Source organism: Salvelinus alpinus, chromosome 39 (assembly GCF_045679555.1).
Source record: "Salvelinus alpinus chromosome 39, SLU_Salpinus.1, whole genome shotgun sequence".
Taxonomy (NCBI): Eukaryota; Metazoa; Chordata; class Actinopteri; order Salmoniformes; family Salmonidae; genus Salvelinus; species Salvelinus alpinus.
The window spans coordinates 3,846,533-3,866,272 of NC_092124.1; the positions used below are offsets into that span (position 1 = coordinate 3,846,533).

Below are 19,740 nucleotides of genomic sequence, written 5' to 3' on the forward strand. Positions count from 1 at the left end.
AGGCCCGTGTGGCTTATTTGTAAATAGGCCTACTGCAGCTCTGATTGGCTGTGGCGCACAGGTCTGTGTAGACTCCGGACCTGGACAAGACCGATATTTTTATTCTGTTTTATTCACTGCAGTGTTTATTAAATGTCCAAACGCACGGCCGCTTTCCCACTCTATATTGCTATAGAACTTTCCCACTCTATATTGCTATAGAACTTTCCCACTCTATATTGCTATAGAACTTTCCCACTCTATATTGCTATAGAACTTTCCCACTCTATATTGCTATAGAACTTTCCCACTCGATATTGCTATAGAACTTTCCCACTCTATATTGCTATAGAACTTTCCCACTCTATATTGCTATAGAACTTTCCCACTCTATATTGCTATAGAGCTTTCGCAAATAATTTACTCTACGTCATTTCCAAACATTCTATGAATTTATGAAAACGTGAAAATAACCATATCTTAGTGGTCGCATATCTAAGTTGTTTTGAAAGCACTCTGTACACTCTGTAGGGTCCTCTCACCTGTCTGATAGCACATTCTCATGGATCTTGCGCACTTCCTAGTGTCCTTCTCTCACCTGTTTGAAAGCACTGCGTACCTCCCTCATCCCCATCATGTGAGCCGTCTCAGCCAGCATCCTAGGGCCCATCAGCTCAGTACAGAAATCATCAAAGTCCACGTGACCGCCCCCTACGGAGAGGGAGACATCAGATTACACTGACCCTGACCTGTTCACCGGACGTGCTACCTGTCCCAGACCTGCTGTTTTCAACTCTCTAGAGACCGCAGGAGCGGTAGAGATACTCTCAATGATCAGCTATGAAAAGCCAACTGACATTTACTCCTGAGGTGCTGACTTGCTGCACCCTCGACAACTACTGTGATTATTATTATTTGACCATGCTGGTCATTTATGAACATTTGAACATCTTGGCCATGTTCTGTTATAATCTCCACCCGGCACAGCCAGAAGAGGACTGGCCACCCCTCATAGCCTGGTTCCTCTCTAGGTTTCTTCCTAGGCTTTGGCCTTTCTAGGGAGTTTTTCCTAGCCACCGTGCTTCTACACCTGCATTGCTTGCTGTTTGGGGTTTTAGGCTGGGTTTCTGTACAGCACTTTGAGATATCAGCTGATGTAGGAAGGGCTTTATAAATACATTTGATTTGATTTGATGATTACACACACACACACACCACACACACACACAGCGCCGTTTCCACCTGACATCAATCAAATACACAATGTCCCAAACTTCAAAAACAGACATTAGTCTTACGCACACGTGTCACACATGCACACACCCGCCTCCTCTAACTTCATAGAGGGAGCCATCAATCATACACACATGCACAGCCCCCGAGAGAACCATGAGTCAAACACGACACACACACACACCAGAGGAGGCTGGTGGGAGGAGCTATAGGAGGACGGGCTCATTGTAATGTCTGGAATGGAATGAATGGAACGGTATCAAGCACGTAAAACCATATGAAACCACATGTTTGACTCTGTTCCAATAATTCCATTCCATCCATTACAATGAGCCCGTCCTCCTATAGCTCCTCCCACCAGCCTCCTTTGACACACACACACACACACCACTAACCCCCCCGCACACACACACCACTAACCCCTCCGCACGCACACACACACACACACACACACACACACACACACACACACACACACACACACACACCACTAACACCTCCACACACACACACAGGCACACACACACACACACACACACACACACACACACACACACACACACACACACACACACACACACACACACACACACACACACACACACACACACACACACACCACTAACCCCTCCGCACACAAACACACATGCTCACATTTCATCTTGATCTGCTGTATAATCTCTATGAGCTCCATCTCGGTGGGCATGTATCCCATGGTCCTCATACAGTCAGCCACGTCCTTGTAATGCAGGAAGCCATCCCCATCGTGGTCAAATTCCTTAAAGGCCACCTGCAGCTCTGAGACACTCACACACACACACACACACACACACACCAATGTGTATAATGTTATAATATTTACAGTAGTCAAAAATTGTAGTGCAGTGGTTTTCGAGCAGCTTAGTAGCTCCAAAACGTGTATTGCTGAATGCTATTTCATGAAGCTAATAGCCAGTAACATTTACAAGCTACCACTGTGTCCCGTATGTATCACAAGGTTAAGTAGAGCTTATGAGAGACTAAACTGTATGCCTGCGGAATATTTTGTTTCTTAAAACGTCCTATAATATTGCTTGCATTAGCACTATTCATTTACCTAACAAAGGTTTAAAGGTATACCTAGTTGGCCGATTTCTTGCTTACAGACATCAACAACAACTGCATTCACTGCATTCATCTGTAAAGAATGCCTCAAATTGGCGCGTCCAAATTGGCACCCTCCCTTGAGGCCTGGCCACATTGGGGCGAGCCAATAGTCCTTCTTGGAGGATTATAATTTAGTTGATGTTGATTTATGTATGCAGGTAGTCGCCCCGTTGCGTATGAAGACGTCACATCGCTGGCACTACCCTTAAGTGCTCTGGTAAAATGGACTCTCGCTCACTGTGTGGACTGCACTTGCTTAGTACATTTCTATAATCAATAACAGACTTACCATCCAACTCCTCAGGCATCAGCTCCCTATCCTGCAGTAAACAGATAGAGAAGGGAGATTAAGAGAGAGCATGAGTGTGTTCCCCAAATCTCTGCTCCATTAAAGCAGAGTAGTCCCTTGAGAAATATACCCCACTTGAATCCATTTTTTTTTTATAGAGTATTAAGGTAACATGCATATCATATCAACCACCGCAGCGCGCCTGACAGTGACCCTAATGGGATTACTCTATGACATGCCTTTCTAATCTGAGCAATGACATATACACACAGTATGTGCAAGCTACCATACTATCAATAACTCTCTCTCACACACACACACACACACACACACACACACACACACACACACACACACACACACACACACACACACACACACACACACACACACACACACACACACACACACACACACACTGCATATGCATCTACACAGACTACTTATTAACACATGATACCACTCTCATCTCAGGTCGTTAATATACACATACACAAATGAATACCACCCTTTACTCAAGATAAGAGGCAAGAAGTCAACTGTGACGACACACCAGTGTTTTTCCTATATTCATTTATCAGCGGTGCACCGGCACTGCTAAATCATGGCCACCAATGTAAACATATACACAGTTGTGTAAAGTACTAGGAATATGAGACCAAATACTAAACGTTTAACTACTTTATTTATAAGAATTATAATCATTTTAACCCCTACCTTTTTGAGAAGAAAATCTATTACTTGTTAAACAAAAAGATTTTGAGCATACAATCTACAGTAACTCAGTTTTTGAAGTATTTATTTTATACTGTCATTATTGCTCATCTTTATAGAGGGTATCAATAATTTCGGGTCTCCAGTGTCTAGTGAAAGTCTATACACCAATAGCACAGTCTTCACATTTTGCTGCCTTAAAATTACATCTAAAAAGGGACTACATTTTACAGATCTAAACAACCTACTCCACATTTTCAAATTGAAAGACATTTATTGAACATTTTCCAAATGAAGTAAAAAGGAAGGAACACAACACTTCTTAAAAAGCCTTTCTGGTGTGTCTTTGGCTTCAATCGTTTTGTAATTGCCCTGTTGAAAAAAAAACTTTGTCCCAGGGTAAGATATTCAGAACAGAGAGGCAGGGTTTTTGCTCAACTTGAACGTTTCTTTTGCTCCTGACAAACTCCCCAGTCCCTCCCGGTGACAAACATACCCATAACACGATGCAGCCAGGAATGCAGTGTTCGGTTTTCGCCAGGCATAATGAGATCCATGTCATTGAAAAAGTTATACTTTTGACTCATCTGTCCATAGAACATTCTTCCAAGAGTCTTGATGATCATCCAGGTGCTTCCAGGTGCTTTTTGGCAAACATCAGTCAACTTTTTGGACAAGATGGGTCCCATTATGTCTGGTGAAAACCAAACACTGCATTCCACAGAAAGAACCTCATACCGTCAAGCATGGTGGTGGTAGTGTGATGGTTTGGGGATGCTTTGCTGCCTCAGGACCTGTACGACTAGCCTTAATATAAGGAACCATGAATTCTGCTCTGTATCAGAGAATTCTACAGGAGAATGTCAGACCATCCGTCTGTGAGCTGAAGCTGAAGCGTAGCTGGGTCATGCAGCAAGATAATGGTCCAAAACGCACAATTAAGTTTTCATGAAATTTGCTGAAAAGCAACAAATCTGAAATTTTGGAATGGCCCAGTCAAAGTCCAGACCTAATCCAAATTGAAATGTTGTAGCAAGACTTGAAACGAGAAGTTCATGCTTGAAAACCCACAAATGTCGTTGAGTTAAAGCAGTTCTGCATGGAAGAGTAGGCCAAAATTCCTCCACTGTGACGCGAGAGTCTGATCAACAACAACAGGAAGTGTTTGGTTGGAGTCATTGCAGCTAAAGGTGACATAACCAGTTATTGAGTGTAAGGGGGCAATTACTTTTTCTCACAGGGGCATTAGGTGTTGCATAACTTTGTTTATGAAATAATATGCATTGTTGTGTTATTTTTCACTCAGGTTCCCTTTATCTCATATTTGGTTTTGGTTGAAGATCTGATGACATTCAGTATAAAAAATATGCAAAAGTAGAGAAAATTACAAAGGGGGAAATACTTTTTCACAGCACTGTCTACAGTGCCTTATGGAAAGTATTCAGACCCCTTGGCTTCTTCCACATTTTGTTACATTACAGCCTTATTCTAAAACATGTTTTTTTAAACACTCAGCAATCTACTCACAATACCCATAATGACAAAGTGAAAACAGATTTTTTTAAGAAAGCAAATTTATAAAATATAAAAACAGAAATACCTTATATACATAAGTATTCAGACCCTTTCCTATGAGACTCGAAATTGAGCTCAGGTGCATCCTGTTTCCATTGATCATCCTTGAGATGTTTTTACAACTTGATTGGAGTCCACCTGTGGTAAATTCAGTTGATTGGACATGATTTGGAAAGGCACACAGCTGTCTATATAAGGTCCCACAGTTGACAGTGCATGTCAGAGTAAAAACCAAGCCATGAAGTCGAAGGAATTGTCCGTAGAGGTCCGAGACAGGATTGTGCCGAGGCACAGATCTGGGGAAGGGTACCAAAACATTTCTGCAGCATTGAAGATCCCCAAGAAGAAGTTTGGAACAACCAAGACTCTTCCTAAAGCTGTCTGCCCGGCCAAACTGAGCAATCGGGGGAGAAGGGCCTTAGTGAGGGAGGTTCTAGAGAACTCTAGAGTTCCTCTGTGGAGATGGGAGAACCTTCCAGAAGGTCAACCATCTCTGCAGCACTCTACCAATCAGGCCTTTATGGTAGAGTGGCCACACTGAAGCCATTCCTCAGTAAAAGGCACATGACAGCCCGCTTGGAGTTTGCCAAAAGGCACCTAAAGAATCGCAGACCATGAGAAACAAGATTCTCTGGTCTGATGAAACTAATATTGAACTCTTTAGCCTGAATGCCAAGCGTCACATCTGGAGGAAACATGGAACCATCCAAACGGTGAAGCATGGTGGTGGCAGCATCATGCAGTGGGGATGTTTTTCAGCAAGGACTGTGAGACTAGTCAGGATCGAGGAAAAGATGAATGGCGCAAAGTACAGAGAGATCCTTGATGAAAACCTGCTCCAGAGCGCTCAGGACCTCAGACTGGGGCGAAGGTTCACCTTCCAACAGGACAACGACCCTAAGCACACAGCCAAGACAACGTAGGAGTGGCTTCGGGACAAGTCTCTGAATGTCCTTGAGTGGCTCAGCCAGAGCCCGGACTTGAACCCGTTCTAACATCTCTGGAGAGACCTGAAAATAACGGTGCAGCAATGTTCCCCATCTAACCTGACAGAGCTTGAAAGGATCTGTAGAGAAGAATGGGAGAAACTCCCCAAATGCAGGTGTGCCAAGTTAGTAGCGTCATGCCCAAGAAGACTTGATGCTGTAATCTCTGCCAAAGGTTCTTCAACAAAGTACTGAGTAAAGGGTCTCAACTTATGTAAATGTGTTATTTAAGTTTTTTTTTTTAAATGAGCAAAAATTACTCCAAACCTGTTTTTGCTTTGTCATTGTGGGGTATTGTGTCTACTGTAGATTGATGAGGATTGTTTTATATATACATTTTAGAATGAGGCTGTAATGTAACAAAATGTGGAAAAAGTATTGGGCTCTGAATACTTTCTAAAGGCACTGTATATATATATATATATATATATATACACTACCGTTCAAAAGTTTGGGGACTTATAAATGTCCTTGTTTTTGAAAGAAAATGTTTGGTTCATTAAAATAACATTAAATTGATCAGAAATACAGTGTAGACATTGTTAATGTTGTAAAAGACTATTGTAGCTGGAAACGGCTTACTTTTAATGGAATATCTACAGAGGCCCATTATCAGCAACCATCACTACTGTGTTCCAATGGCACGTTGTGTTAGCTAATCCAAGTTTATCATTTTAAAAGGCTAATTGATCATTAGAAACCCTTTTGCAATTATGTTACCACAGCTGAAAACTGTTGTCCTGATTAAAGAAGCAATTAAACTGGCCTTCTTTAGACTAGTTGAGTATCTGGCGCATCAGCATTTGTGGATTACGGGCTCAAAATGGCTAGAAACAAAACACTTTCTTCTGAAACTCATCAGTCTATTCTTGTTCTGAGAAATGAAGGCTATTCCATGCGTGACATTGCCAAGAAACTGAAGATCTCGTACAACGCTGTGTACTACTCCTTTCACAGAACAGAGGAAACTGTCTCTAACCAGAATAGAAAGAGGAGTGGGAGGCCTCGGTGCACAACTGAGCAAGAGGACAAGTACATTAGAGTGTCTAGGTTGAGAAACAGACGCCTCACAAGTCCTCAACTGGCAGCTTCATTAAACAGTACCCGCAAAACACCAGTGTCAACGTCAATAGCGAAGAGGCGACTTCGGGTTGCTGGCCTTTTAGGCAGAGTTCCTCTGTCCAATGTCTGTGTTCTTTTGCTCATCTTAATCTTTTATTTTTATTGGCCAGTCTGAGATATGGCTTTTTCTTTGCAACTCTGCCTAGAAGGCCAGCATCCCGGAGTCGCCTCTTCACTGTTGACGTTGAGCCGTGTTTTGCGGGTACTATTTAATGAAGCTGCCAGTTGAGGACTTGAGGCCAGGCAAAGCTCAGAGCACAGTGACATTTCACAGTACTCAGAACACTAGGAGGAGAAACATGCTAAAGTCAATGAATCTTACTGGACTCACAGATAGGCCTGTAGGCTGGATAGAAAACAATTGCATGCTAGACAGTGAGCGGATCCCACTGGAATGCAGATGGTATTATTGAGTAGAGAAATAGATACTGTGCTTCATGTCTTTCTGTTTTGTTACAGTGACACAGGCTAGGAATGGCAACATACTAGTGAAGCTCAACTCCCTTAGCATAAATAGGCTATTGTAGATCCAGTTTAGAAAACGTAAGATACTTATAACATTGAATTCTTCTTCCACATAGACAGGCCCCACAGGCTAGTGGAAACAGAATGACATATAGCATACAAACAACACTGCATTTTGGTAGCACAAAGATATGCCCAAAGGCTAAGCTGCATTGCAGTAAAATACCGATCAACCTGGTCTCAGAGCATTTCGTATTATTCTGTATGTAAATCCGAGATACTCAATTTAGTATGATACTCTGTTACGTTTCGTATGGCATGTATTCATTTGTGGATGTCAATCACCCACTTCGTATGGCATGAATCACTATTTGTATTGAATGTTATGAAATTGCAAATCATACAATATGTCTAGGAAATTGCCAAAGCATAATATGTTACGAATTTGCTGAACATATGATATGTGAATTCTAGCTAGGTGGCCAACATTAGCTAGCTGGGTAATGTTTGGTAGGCTAGCGGTTAGGGTTGAGGGTTAGGGTTAAGGTTAAGTTTAGGAGTTAGGTTAAAGGGTTAGAGGAGCTAAAAAGTAGTAGGTAGTTGAAAATTTGCTAATTAGCTAAAATGCTAACGTTGTCGGTGATGAGATTCGAAATCCCAACATTTGGGTTGCTAGATGTTCATGTTACACGCCCACCCATCCACCCCAGTTCAGTTTTTGCCTTAAGCAACCATCTCTGTTATGTAACCATACCAAATGTAACATATACTAGTGTCCGAGTCCCGGATTTACGTTTACTATGTTACGTCTAGTCTATGAGATCAGGCTGTACAGATAGCTCAATAGATACATACCAACTACCCCCTCTGCACCTCTCTAGCATACGAAACATGTTAGCCACATTTAAGTATGCTGTCATACATATCAATGGCGTACATGAGTGGCACATTTCAGCAAGGACAATTGTACAAACAGCTAGCGACTCTGCCGCCCTATAAAAAATCCTCGCTACATTAAGTGTGCTGGCATAGCCTACAGATAAATGTGCACAATGGACATTACAGTAAGGATGATGCTATAAAGTGGGATACGAGCGTTACAAAACACAGGAGGCTAAGGAAACATGCTACAGTACACATGTGAACCACATTTCGGCAGACGTATCGGGGTCAAGCTGAATGTATGCAGGGTCGTGCTAAAGGTCAGCAGCAGACACAAACACAACGCATTCACAGGACTCCCTTGGGAAAGAGGTCCTCTGACCTTAATGATACTTCCTGGTTAAGGTTAAATTGAAAAATAAACTCAGGCCAAAAGGATGTTTCTCATCTCGGCTACTGTTAAGGTCACTCTACAAATGTAAAGGACCTGCACTGCACACTCTCCAAAATTCTACTTTGATGACATACTTAGGTAGAAGCCTAGTCTTTGAACACCCCCTGTTACTATGCATCATTTGTTGTTTACATTGGATGCCATCTTTGTTTTTATTTCTAAAGATTATTCATGATAAAACAACAACTAGCCAATGTGAAATCAATTAATACCCTATCAAAATGGTCAGGGATCGTAAAAGCGATACGGTATCCAATGGCGTAGAGACACGCTATGTGCTCCTGTGCTCACTGTAGTGATTCTGACGCACAGTGTACGCGCGTCGGACACAGGGACATATTTTCGAAGGCGAGGTCAACACACATTCATTTGATGTCTTCATCCGGAGACGATTAGACAGTGTGCCAAAGCCAAGTCTCCAATTAACAGTCAACACACAGACCCATTTTAACAGTTCATTCCCATCCATTTGATTTCACATGGGGCGGTTATAAAGTGTTTTATAACCGTTCGACATACGAACAGACAAAGAAGACACATGGACGGTCAGTGTAGACACATGCAGAACGGGTACGCAGATATTCATCTTGGTATCTGTCTGTTTGTCTGTCTCTCTCTGTTCTCATTATGGCTAACGAAGGATGACAGTGAGCCTTGCGAACGGCGTTATTAATACTCGAGTCGAGGCAGGGATTAGAATTCTATGGGGTGGAGTAACCTCCTCCTACTGTGTGTGTCCAAGCACAGAAAAAGGCAAATACTCTGTGGCAATGTCACTGCAAGGGCAGAGTGTGCCAAGGAAGGGGCGTGGCAGAGATACGGCTGCTAGTTGTGAAAAGTGGGTTGTGGGTAGCCTGGGTGTCAATCTGTTTGTGCTTTATCGAAGTGCTCCTCGTGCTTTGTGATCGTCACGTCTGGTTTTCTATGAACAATTTCCCACCAGAACACACACACTCTATGCGCTCCAAGTTTCAAGTTGTATTAGTCGTATGTACAGGATACACATGGTACACACCATCCAACAAAAGGATTACTTACAGGCTCCTTCTTTACAATGGAACAACAATAAGAGGAAATAAAATATAAAAATAACAACATAAAGTAAATGGCTCAGTAGCATCAGTATAATACAGAAAGGCACAATTTATAGTCCAATGTTTACACTTGTTTTGGGAAAAGGGGTGATTGGAGGAAAAGTGTTTCAATTGTGCAGTATTTAGAAATCATAATAAGAGTCAGTTTGATGTGTGTGTAGCGTGTGTGTGTGCGTGTGTATGTGTGTGTGTGTGTGCGCGTGCGTGCGTGTGTGTGTGAAAGAGTGTATATCTGTGTAGGTGAGTGAGGGAGTGCATGTGTGCTAGGGCGTGGAGAGTCAGTGCAGGTGGTCAGTCCAGTTCAAGTGTTCAGCAGTCTGATGGTTTGTAGATAGAAACTGTCCCTGAGCCTGTTGGTATCAGACCTCATGCTCCGTTTGCCCAATGGGAGTGAACAGCTCGTGGCTGCGGGCCTTCCTTAGGTACCGTTTCGAGTAGATATCCTGGATGGTCGGGAGCACGGTCCCAGTGATGCACTGGGCCGTCTTCACCACCTGCTGGAGGGCCTTGCGGTCATGGACGGAGAAATTGTCATACCAGGCTATGATGCAACGGGTCAGGACGCTCTCAATGGTGCAGCAGTAATATTTGGAGAGGTCCCGGGGTGGCATTCCGAATTTCATCAGCCGCCGTAGGAAATAGAGACACTACTGTGCCCTCTTGACGAGCGATAGTGTTGTTGGTCTTATGTCAAGTCCTTGGTGATGTGGACACCTGCTGACTCTCTCTACTGCAGTCCCGTTGATGTGGATCTGGTACCTGAAGTCAACAATCAACTCCTTAATTTTAATGACGTTGAGGGAGAGGTTGTTGTCCTGGCACCACAATGCCAGTTCACTTACCTTCTCCCTATAGGCTGACTCGTCGTTGTTGGTTATCAGGCCTAGAACCGTAGTGTCGTCAGCAAACTTGATGATGGAGTTGGTTTCGTGCAAAGCCACGCAGTCGTGGGTGAACAGGGAGTACAGCAGAGGGCTGAGGACCCCTATATTAAGAGTCAGTATGGAGTAGTGGTTGTTGCCAATCCTCTGATATAGAGTTGTCAGCTTAGGGCGAAGGGGAATTGAGGTGCGAGAAATATGGTTGTTGTTCATTTTCAGTTGGTTTATGGATCTGTGTCCAGGTTGCATTGCATCAAAAGTGTAAATCCACCCCAGCTTTTCTGTCAAACGTCTAAACGTTCGATCCTGGATCATAACTCACTGTGCAACTGATTTGGCACGCGAGAGAGGCAGGAGGTGACAGAGGTATAAAAAGGCGACAGTGTTACTGACCTGTCCAAAGAGAGTGTTGAGGTAGGACAGGTAGACGGCTGCTACAGAGCCCTGGCTGTGGCTCCTGCCACTCTTGGAGCTGTTGCTATTTTCTCCTGACTTGGGCTGGCGGAGCCCGGAGCGTCCCGTGGTCCCCTTCGCCGGGGGGGTGTTTGACGACGTGCAGTTAGGGGACGGAGAGATGGAGAATAGGGCAAAGGGTCTGACTTCATCCTTGTCAACATGACCATCTTTGCCACTGTGTCATCACCGTTATCTTTGAGGGTGGGTCTCACTTACCTTGCTCTGGGTGAGGGCGCGCCTCCCCTTTTTGTCCCTTTCTGAGACATGCTGAGGGAGAGAGAGAGAGAATTGTAACAACTGCTGATGTCAGGAGGGCTTTATGAATATACATTTGATTGATTTATTGAGAAGAGAAAGAAAGAAAGAAAGAAAGAAAGAAAGAAAGAAAGAAAGAAGAAAATAATATAATTCTTTAACCAGGGGCAAGGCCTTCGCCGGGGTTGTAATCAGAGCCCTGCACTCTTCAATATTTACATCAACGAATTGGCCACTATTCTAGAAAAATCCTCAGCCCTTGGTGTTAGTCTCCACAATTCAGAGGTTAAATGCCTGCTCTTCGCAGATGACCTGTGCCTGCTGTCACCCACAGCACAATATCTAGAGCAGAGCCTAGACCTGCTAGAGCAGTACTGACAGAACTGGCCCCTGGCAGTAAACCGTAAAAATACAAAAATAATGATTTAACAGAGAAGATGCATATCTCAGGGAATTAGACCAATGTTCTCAATTGGTACAAAATATACAGAGTACTGCACACACTACAATTACTTAGGTTTAAAAAATAAGCTCAACTGGACACCTTAATGATGCAGTGAATAAACTGAGAGAGAAAGCATGCAGGGCTGAATTCACAAACCTGTTCTATTAACACACTGAAGCCTCATGACCAGAACATCCAATAAATCAGAATAAACCAAATTACAACACAGTCAAAACTACTTTACTTACCGGGAAACACAAGCACAAAGAAAAATGAACTGCTATCTGGCCCTAAATCGACAGTACACCGTGGCAAACTATTTGACCATGGTTATTGATCAAAACCTTAGAAAAACATTCACAAAGTACAGTCTCAATGAGCACATTGAGTTGCACACAGTGGTTGCACACTGCAATGTGTGGATCGAACGTACAGCAGAACCTGAGACAGAGCTGATTTTAACCCTTGATTATTGTTGTTACTGTTGTCCCATTGACAATATTGATTATTATTATTTAAATGATGTTACTTTTGTAAATCTCCAAAGTAAGCTTTGGCAATATGTACATTGTTACGTCATGCAAAAAAAGCTAATTTAATTGAATTGAGAGAGAGAGAGACAGAGAGAGAGTGAGAGATAGAGAGAGAGAGAGAGAGAGACAGAGAGACAGAGAGACAGAGAGACAGAGAGAGAGAGACAGAGAGACAGAGAGAGACAGAGAGAGACAGAGAGACTGAGAGACTGAGAGACTGAGAGACAGAGAGACAGAGAGACAGAGAGAGAATAACAAGTATCCAAGGGACCAAGGAGAAGAGAGAGAGAGATATATACAAAAGAGAAAGAGAGAGAGTGAGGGAGGTAGAGAGAGAGAGAGAGCGCGAGAGGAAGACAGAGAGACTTATGGCTGTACATTTCAGAGACAGATTAATGCCTTGTCATCGCACTGTGTTGTCAGAACTAGGGCCCGGGATGAAAGACTGCCTCTCAGACACTGACACGTCAAACAGTACACCTTTACACCCCCGACCATCTCAGATGCTCATAAATTGCTCAACGAATATTGATAAGTGCATGTTATGTGCAGAGGCACACGCCAACAAGGCACCGTTAGTCTGCATTCTCCTCCCTAGGGACCACAGATCATAATGAGATGAGACTGGCAGAACAGGTAGGCCCTATAAATTACAATAAACAACCTAATGTGCCTCTCCGCGCAAACCAGAGCCCCCTTTTCACCTCGGCACCATTACAGGAGAGAGAAAGCGACACGCGAGCAGCACGCATGTGATGTGTACTGATTGCAATGCTCCGAGCGTGCTGTCTCCCCAGAGAGGAAGAGGCGAAGCGAGAGGATTTACTCCGCCCCAAAAATCTGTCCGCGTGAGATAAGCCATTTTTGTACGGAGGTCTACGAGCAAGTACGTGAGGCTTATTTGATTGAATAGAAGTTTCGAAATATTTAGTCTGTTACAAATGTACTGAGTGGATACATTCCGACAACTTTGAGGAAAAACGACTTTGTTGTGCCTGTTGTTTACACCCGTATCTGCCCTCTCATTGGCTAGAATGCTCCCACCTGATCTCGCCTGCCTTCAATCATTGAGGACATGTATTTCCATTGTTAGAGCAGTCACTTGGCTATCTTTATAATAGATCATCGTTGGTCTCCCTACTAACTCCTCGAGCTCTCTGGGTGTTTCAGCCATCTAGCCTATCTTAACAGTTGTTCCTCTCTCATAGTTGGTTCAGGGAATGACTGAAAACAACTGGAAATATGAGTGTGTGAGCAGTTGGCTGGTATTTGGTAGTTAGTGCCAAATAATATAATTGTTGTTCAAAATCACAGGAGGTTGGTGGCACCTTAATTGGGGAGGACAGGCTTGTGGTAATGACTGGAGCGGAATCAGTGCAATGGTATCAAATACATCAAACATGTGCTGTAGTTTGATACCATTCCATTCGCTCCGTTCCAGACGTCATTATGAGCCGTCCTCCCCTCACCAGCCTCCACTGTACAAAATGGATTCTAAGACATTGAGTTGCTTGCGCACGCATACAGCTAAATTGCTACAATTTCCATGGTGGTGCATTCATAGTTAACAATAGGCCTAACTATTGTTTGCCTCAAGAACAGCTTTTCTCTTGAATGAGCAAAATATCAGGGTAAACAAACAAACACACGCACACACACATACAGACACACTTCTACGTGAGCCAATAGAGACAGCATGAGCTGCTCCCTCAGTGGCCAATCGCTGTCAATCATCAAGCCGATACGAGCAATTTCAGATCCTGAACCCGCTAATTTAAATAATGAAACGGTGGACGGTGGACAGGGGGGGAGTTAAAGCAGAGGTAATGCAGATGATTTCATAGACTGGCTGTGATCCAGAACTGGTTATCTGAGGGCCTCATCCTTTTGTCGTTTTTTTCTCTTCAGTGTTTTTCCCCTATGTTTTTTTTGGTCATTCCTCCTGCTCCCCTGCTGTTCATCTGCTGTCGAATGCAGATCAATGTCCAGATGGCTCAGCTACTCTCTTCTCGTCCAATGTCTTAAACAACCCACGGTACAATAGGCCTGGCTGCCTCCTCCTCTCCCTATCGATCTCCACCACTGATTTTGTGTCACGACTCAGAAATCAGACTCCCCTTCGTTACCTTTTTTTGGGAAGGGGGGAGCTGGGGGAGCCAGAGGAGGAGAGGGAGACGGGTGGATTGTCTCGTCCGCCGGCTGCCCTGTCATCCTCCTATCAATGGTTACATCTTGGCATTTCCCACCATTCACCGCCATCTCGCGTCCCACACGATCAATCTCCTGTGTGGTTGTCATTTCAGCGCCTTCTGTCCTGGTACCTGTCTGTCCGTCGGTTCCTGTTTGTCACCACCAGTAATTGTTGATAGACTGTTGTTTTCCATTCAGACTGTAGACTTCGAACTGCCCAAACTCTCTAGATAAGATGCAAAGAGGGCTACACGACATTAAGCCCCATTGACGAAAGGACAAATGTATCGATTGATTAGCCGATCGATTGGAGTAAACAAATACCAGCACAATTTGGCCAATGGTCAACAGCCCTTGACGTCCTCCCCATCCTCTATCCTCCTTACCTTCAATATGCAGCTAGAAATAGAGAGAGTTTCACACTTTTTTTTGACCAGTTGTTACAGTTTGGCTCGGACGTGTTGATTGATATAAATTAGGAGTATAACTCCCCTCCTGCCCCTCTACCTTCCCGCCTCCTCTGCCTCACCGGATTATACAATAAGAAGGGCGATTATCTCGCTAAATATGTCTGGATTCGACTTTGAGACGCGTGACCGAGTCACTGTTTTGAAATGACATTGGAGGGTAGTCATGTATAGGTTGTGCGCAAACAATGAAAACGTTCAGTGTATCTTTCGGGGGGAAACCCTTTCCTTCGAGTCACCGGTTCACAAGCCCACATGTGTTAATGTAGACCTTTGATGGGCTTAAGCACTGAGCGTGTCCTTTTTCTTAACACTCAGGTTACAATCATTGCAATTACCTGGCTGTTGTGTCACTGTTCCAACGTTGTATTTCTTGCTACACTGTCCGAAACGTGGTTGTCCTTGCTTCGCCACTGCTACAACTTTGTTTCCCTCATAGTGTTTGAGGGTACAATATGTCTTCAAAGAGCTTCCCAAAATGGTGGTCTGTGGACCAGTGTTGGTCCTTGAGGTGCTACCTAGGCATCAGTGAGAAGGCGTTAAATGCATTTCTGGAAAATTGTAATACAGTAGGCTGGAGGCATGGGAATCTAGGCTCCCGCGCAACCGACTAAACTGTGCTACGGTGCAGAAAGGTATACATGATGTCAGTGCAAGTTTCAGTTCCTATAAGTCCTCGCTCAGGTGACCTTCATCAACGTAGTAGAATGTGAGATAGATAAGTATGCAGAAGGTCAGACTTTTCTTCTTCTGGAAAATTGCACTAGCCTACTGGTGGGCTGCCAAAATGTTCATTTGTCTTACCGTGCAGTCAGCGAGGGTAAACATTTTGGAACCACCTCTCTATCCTACCTTTTCTACCGCACTGTCGTCCTATACCGCCCTTTCTTGCCAAGCGCTGGCGCAGTAAGGCAGCTCTTTGCAGGTGAACTGTTTCCCAACGCTATTCGAACCTCGCCACGCTCAAATATGCTTAGTCCGGCCAACCAAAGCCCTTATTTAGCATTCTGCCTTCTGAAGAGCGAGAAAACACCCTCCTTTCCACCTGAAAAAGAAATGGGGGTCGCAATAATGTTGTCACATTACACGCACCAGTCAGCTCCCGGTGGACTGTGGACCTTGGCAATGAAATGTTTACTAAAGTGGAAATCCTCTATTGTAGCTCGCTGCCTCACTCTTGCCTCAAGGCTGCGGTGCAAAGACAAGCCAAGCCCAGTTCTTGTTGGTTTTTCATGAGGTTATTGTGCCTCATATAATGTTTGAGTGCTTTTCAAGTGGAAATATGGATTATTTTGGTGGGAGAAATGTCTTCGCAAATAAGAAGACACAGCCGAAACTGATGTTGTGCGTAAGGTTGTTTTGTAGTTACAGATGTGTGTTTGTGTCTATGAGGTGCTTTGCCTTTCGGGGAGTGTGTTGGGCAGAGATGAGAGGTGGGTTGAGCATAATGAAGCGTCCTGTTATCGGTGACTGATAACGCCATATCGAGAGCTAATTACCTGCAACGCTGCCTCATTAACCACAACAAGACGGCACCGCCCTCGGGCACTGGCCACGCCACCCAGGCAGATCACACTGTCTCTTCATCTCCCCTCTCCTCCTTCCCTCCTCTCTTCTTCCTGCTCTCATCCCTCCATCTTTTTTTTTAGATGTTCTTGCCTTCATTTCCTTTCCTCTAGCACTCCTTCCTGTCTTTCTCACGGATCGATTTTTTGTTGACGCTTGAACTTCTTAGTTGTAAACCTTTGACAGTCATCTTTTGTTGTTTTGTCCTATCATTCCCTTCTTGGTACCTCCTTCATCTTAATCTCTATCCCCTCTCTTCTTCTATTTTTGTCTCCATATCAATCCGTCTGTCTGTCTCCTAGTTTCTAATGTAGCTTCCTCTCCTACCATCTCCCTCTTTCTCCATGTCTCCATCTTCGTCTTTCCACAGTCACCTTCACACTCTATTCTGGAGCAGTTGGCCTCTCTTCCCTCCATCCCTCTCTTCCCTCCAATCCCTTTCTCCTGCACATGTCCACTGCCCTGCCTCTGGGCCACGCTTCTCCCCTGCGCTCCACTCGTTTATTTATGGGAATATGCTGATGGGGCTAACCCAGGTATAGAAAAAAAAAATACCCCTGAGTAAAAGGAAGAGAGGGAGGGAGAGAACAGAAGAGTGAGCACGTGTGAAGCGAAAGCGGGGGCGGAACGGAAGAGCGAAAGAGAGTGTACTATTAATCATTGACCTGTCATTTATCCTAAAAAGCAAGTAACCATTCATCATGGACAGTGAGAGAAAAAAAAGGAAGGAAGGAAAAGTGTAAAAGTGTGTCACGAGGTTGGCAGAACATAATTGCAAATAAAAGTGGCTGAGTTAGTGCTCAGTTTGAGGTCGGGCACTGCATGCAGCCCAGCTCGAGATCATCCCCAGCATGAGACTAAATTAATCCCAAGAGAGATGAGGGTTTGAGGAGAACCCCAAACCCCAAGCCTCCCTTACTACGTAGGCCCGCTGCATCACTCAAAATGTAATGCTAATCTTATCCCTCCGTAATACAACATGGAACAGTAATGATAAACATGGAAGGGTAATGATAAACATGGAAGGGTAATGATAAATATGGAAGGGTAATGATAATGCCACGGACTACCACAGGGGTCTTTACCAAGGCTAAAGCTCCAGCAAACGAGAACAGTATCAAAAGCGAGAGAAAAAAATGGATAATAATAATTTATCCTCGGGGGAATGTGTCTGTCAATTTGTCATGAGGCCTTTTATTTCACAGTTTTCCTACACCGCTGACTTGGCTGTCACAAAATGTAACGGAAGCAGAAAACTCGCATGACGACAGAAACAGAGAGAAAAAAAAAGGGACGTGTCTGGCTGTCTCTCTGCGTGTTCCTCTGCAAGTTGGAGTTAAGGACAATTCACTGGTAGGGTTAATGGAATCTGTCTCTGTCAGAGGAGGTGTGTGGAGAGGGGGTGGAGGGAGACAGAGAGCGAGGGAAAGATAAGTGCCCAAGGGACTCAGTGAGTGGACACTGAGCACATCGACTGAACACCACCACGCGCAATGATCCTTCCCTTAGGCTGAGCAGCAAAGTAGAATACAACACAGCAACGGGAAGATTACCTCAGACGCTGAGGTCCAACATATTAGTAGACCTGCCATGAGATTCTCAGTGGTTGTAAACACAAACAATATAGCAAAATTTCACACCTCTGTAAAATAAAAATGTGGGTTTATAATCAAGTATCATAGCAGTAGGCCTAACCTATGTCATGTATATTCTCATATTTCAAAAGTATTGATCAATTGCTACATAGCACCTTCCAACGCAGAGAAAAACAATAGGCGACAGCAAAACTCGGAATTCAACAAAGCACCACTTCGATGCTGTTAGCAAACCCCTGGGAGACGAAACCAATGTGCGATATTCACAGTCCACAGAAAAATTCCACCAAACACTGTATAACATCACTGGTCTGGCCTTGTATTTCTCACAGGAACAGGAAAAAGTGTATATTCTATAGTGTATAGACAAAGTACATTTGCGAAGGGCGAGACAAAGGACATGCGGTGCCCCAATTGCGGGATTTATGCGATTTCCCTCCCTCGGAGTCAAACAGGGAAATATTTGATTTCGACACTATGTAAAATGTAAATAGAGGCGGACTTTATCTCGCCACTATGCTAATATGGTGCTGAGAGGCTGGGGAAGTTCTGGGCTGTATTTCCTAATAGAGGGGCCGCTGCCTCTTTGTACTGAGGTAATTGGAGAAGATAATCTCAACATGCAGTGGGACTGAGAATTTGTTCCTGCAAATTGCTCTCTCTCTCTCTCTCTCTCTCTCTCTCTCTCTCTCTCTCTCTCTCTCTCTCTCTCTCTCTCTCTCTCTCTCTCTCTCTCTCTCTCTCTCTCTCTCTCTCTCTCTCTCTCTCTCTCTCTCTCTCTCTCTCTCTCTCTCTCTTAATTCAATTCAATTCAATTCAATTCAAAGGGGCATGGGAAACGTGTTACATTGCCAAAGCAAGGGAAAAAACAAAACAACGAAAAAAAACACTTGGTCTCTCTCTCTCTCTCTCTCTCTCTCTCTCTCTCTCTCTCTCTCTCTCTCTCTCTCTCTCTCTCTCTCTCTCTCTCTCTCTCTCTCTCTCTCTCTCTCTCTCTCTCTCTCTCTCTCTCTCTCTCTCTCTCTCTCTCTCTCTCTCTCTCTCTCTCTCTCTCTCTCTCTCTCTCTCTCTCTCTTTCTCTCTGTCTCTCTCTCTCTCTCTCTCTCTCTCTCAATTCAATTCAATTCATTTACATTTACATTTAAGTCATTTAGCAGACGCTCTTATCCAGAGCGACTTACAAATTGGTGCATTCACCTTATGATATCCAGTGGAACAACCACTTTACAATAGTGCATCTAACTCTTTTAAGGGGGGGAGGGTTAGAAGGATTACTTTATCCTATCCTAGGTATTCCTTAAAGAGGTGGGGTTTCAGGTGTCTCCGGAAGGTGGTGATTGACGCCGCTGACCTGGCGTCGTGAGGGAGTTTGTTCCACCATTGGGGTGCCAGAGCAGCGAACAGTTTTGACTG

At 44.1% G+C, this 19,740-nt stretch overlaps 1 protein-coding gene across 1 annotated transcript in view; it reads right to left on the reverse strand.

Annotated features, from left to right (window-relative positions):
* LOC139566666 (calcium-binding protein 2-like) overlaps positions 1-14,807 on the reverse strand; it is a 43,059-nt gene extending 28,252 nt beyond the window's left edge. The window contains exons 1-5 of the mRNA XM_071387922.1: positions 14,636-14,807; positions 11,214-11,458; positions 2,648-2,678; positions 1,867-2,010; positions 578-690 (exon numbers count right to left, since the gene is read on the reverse strand). Of these exons, the coding sequence (XP_071244023.1) occupies positions 578-690; positions 1,867-2,010; positions 2,648-2,678; positions 11,214-11,458; positions 14,636-14,807 (705 nt within the window). The remainder of the gene's footprint in view (positions 1-577; positions 691-1,866; positions 2,011-2,647; positions 2,679-11,213; positions 11,459-14,635) is intronic.
* Between the last annotated feature and the right edge of the window lie 4,933 nt (positions 14,808-19,740).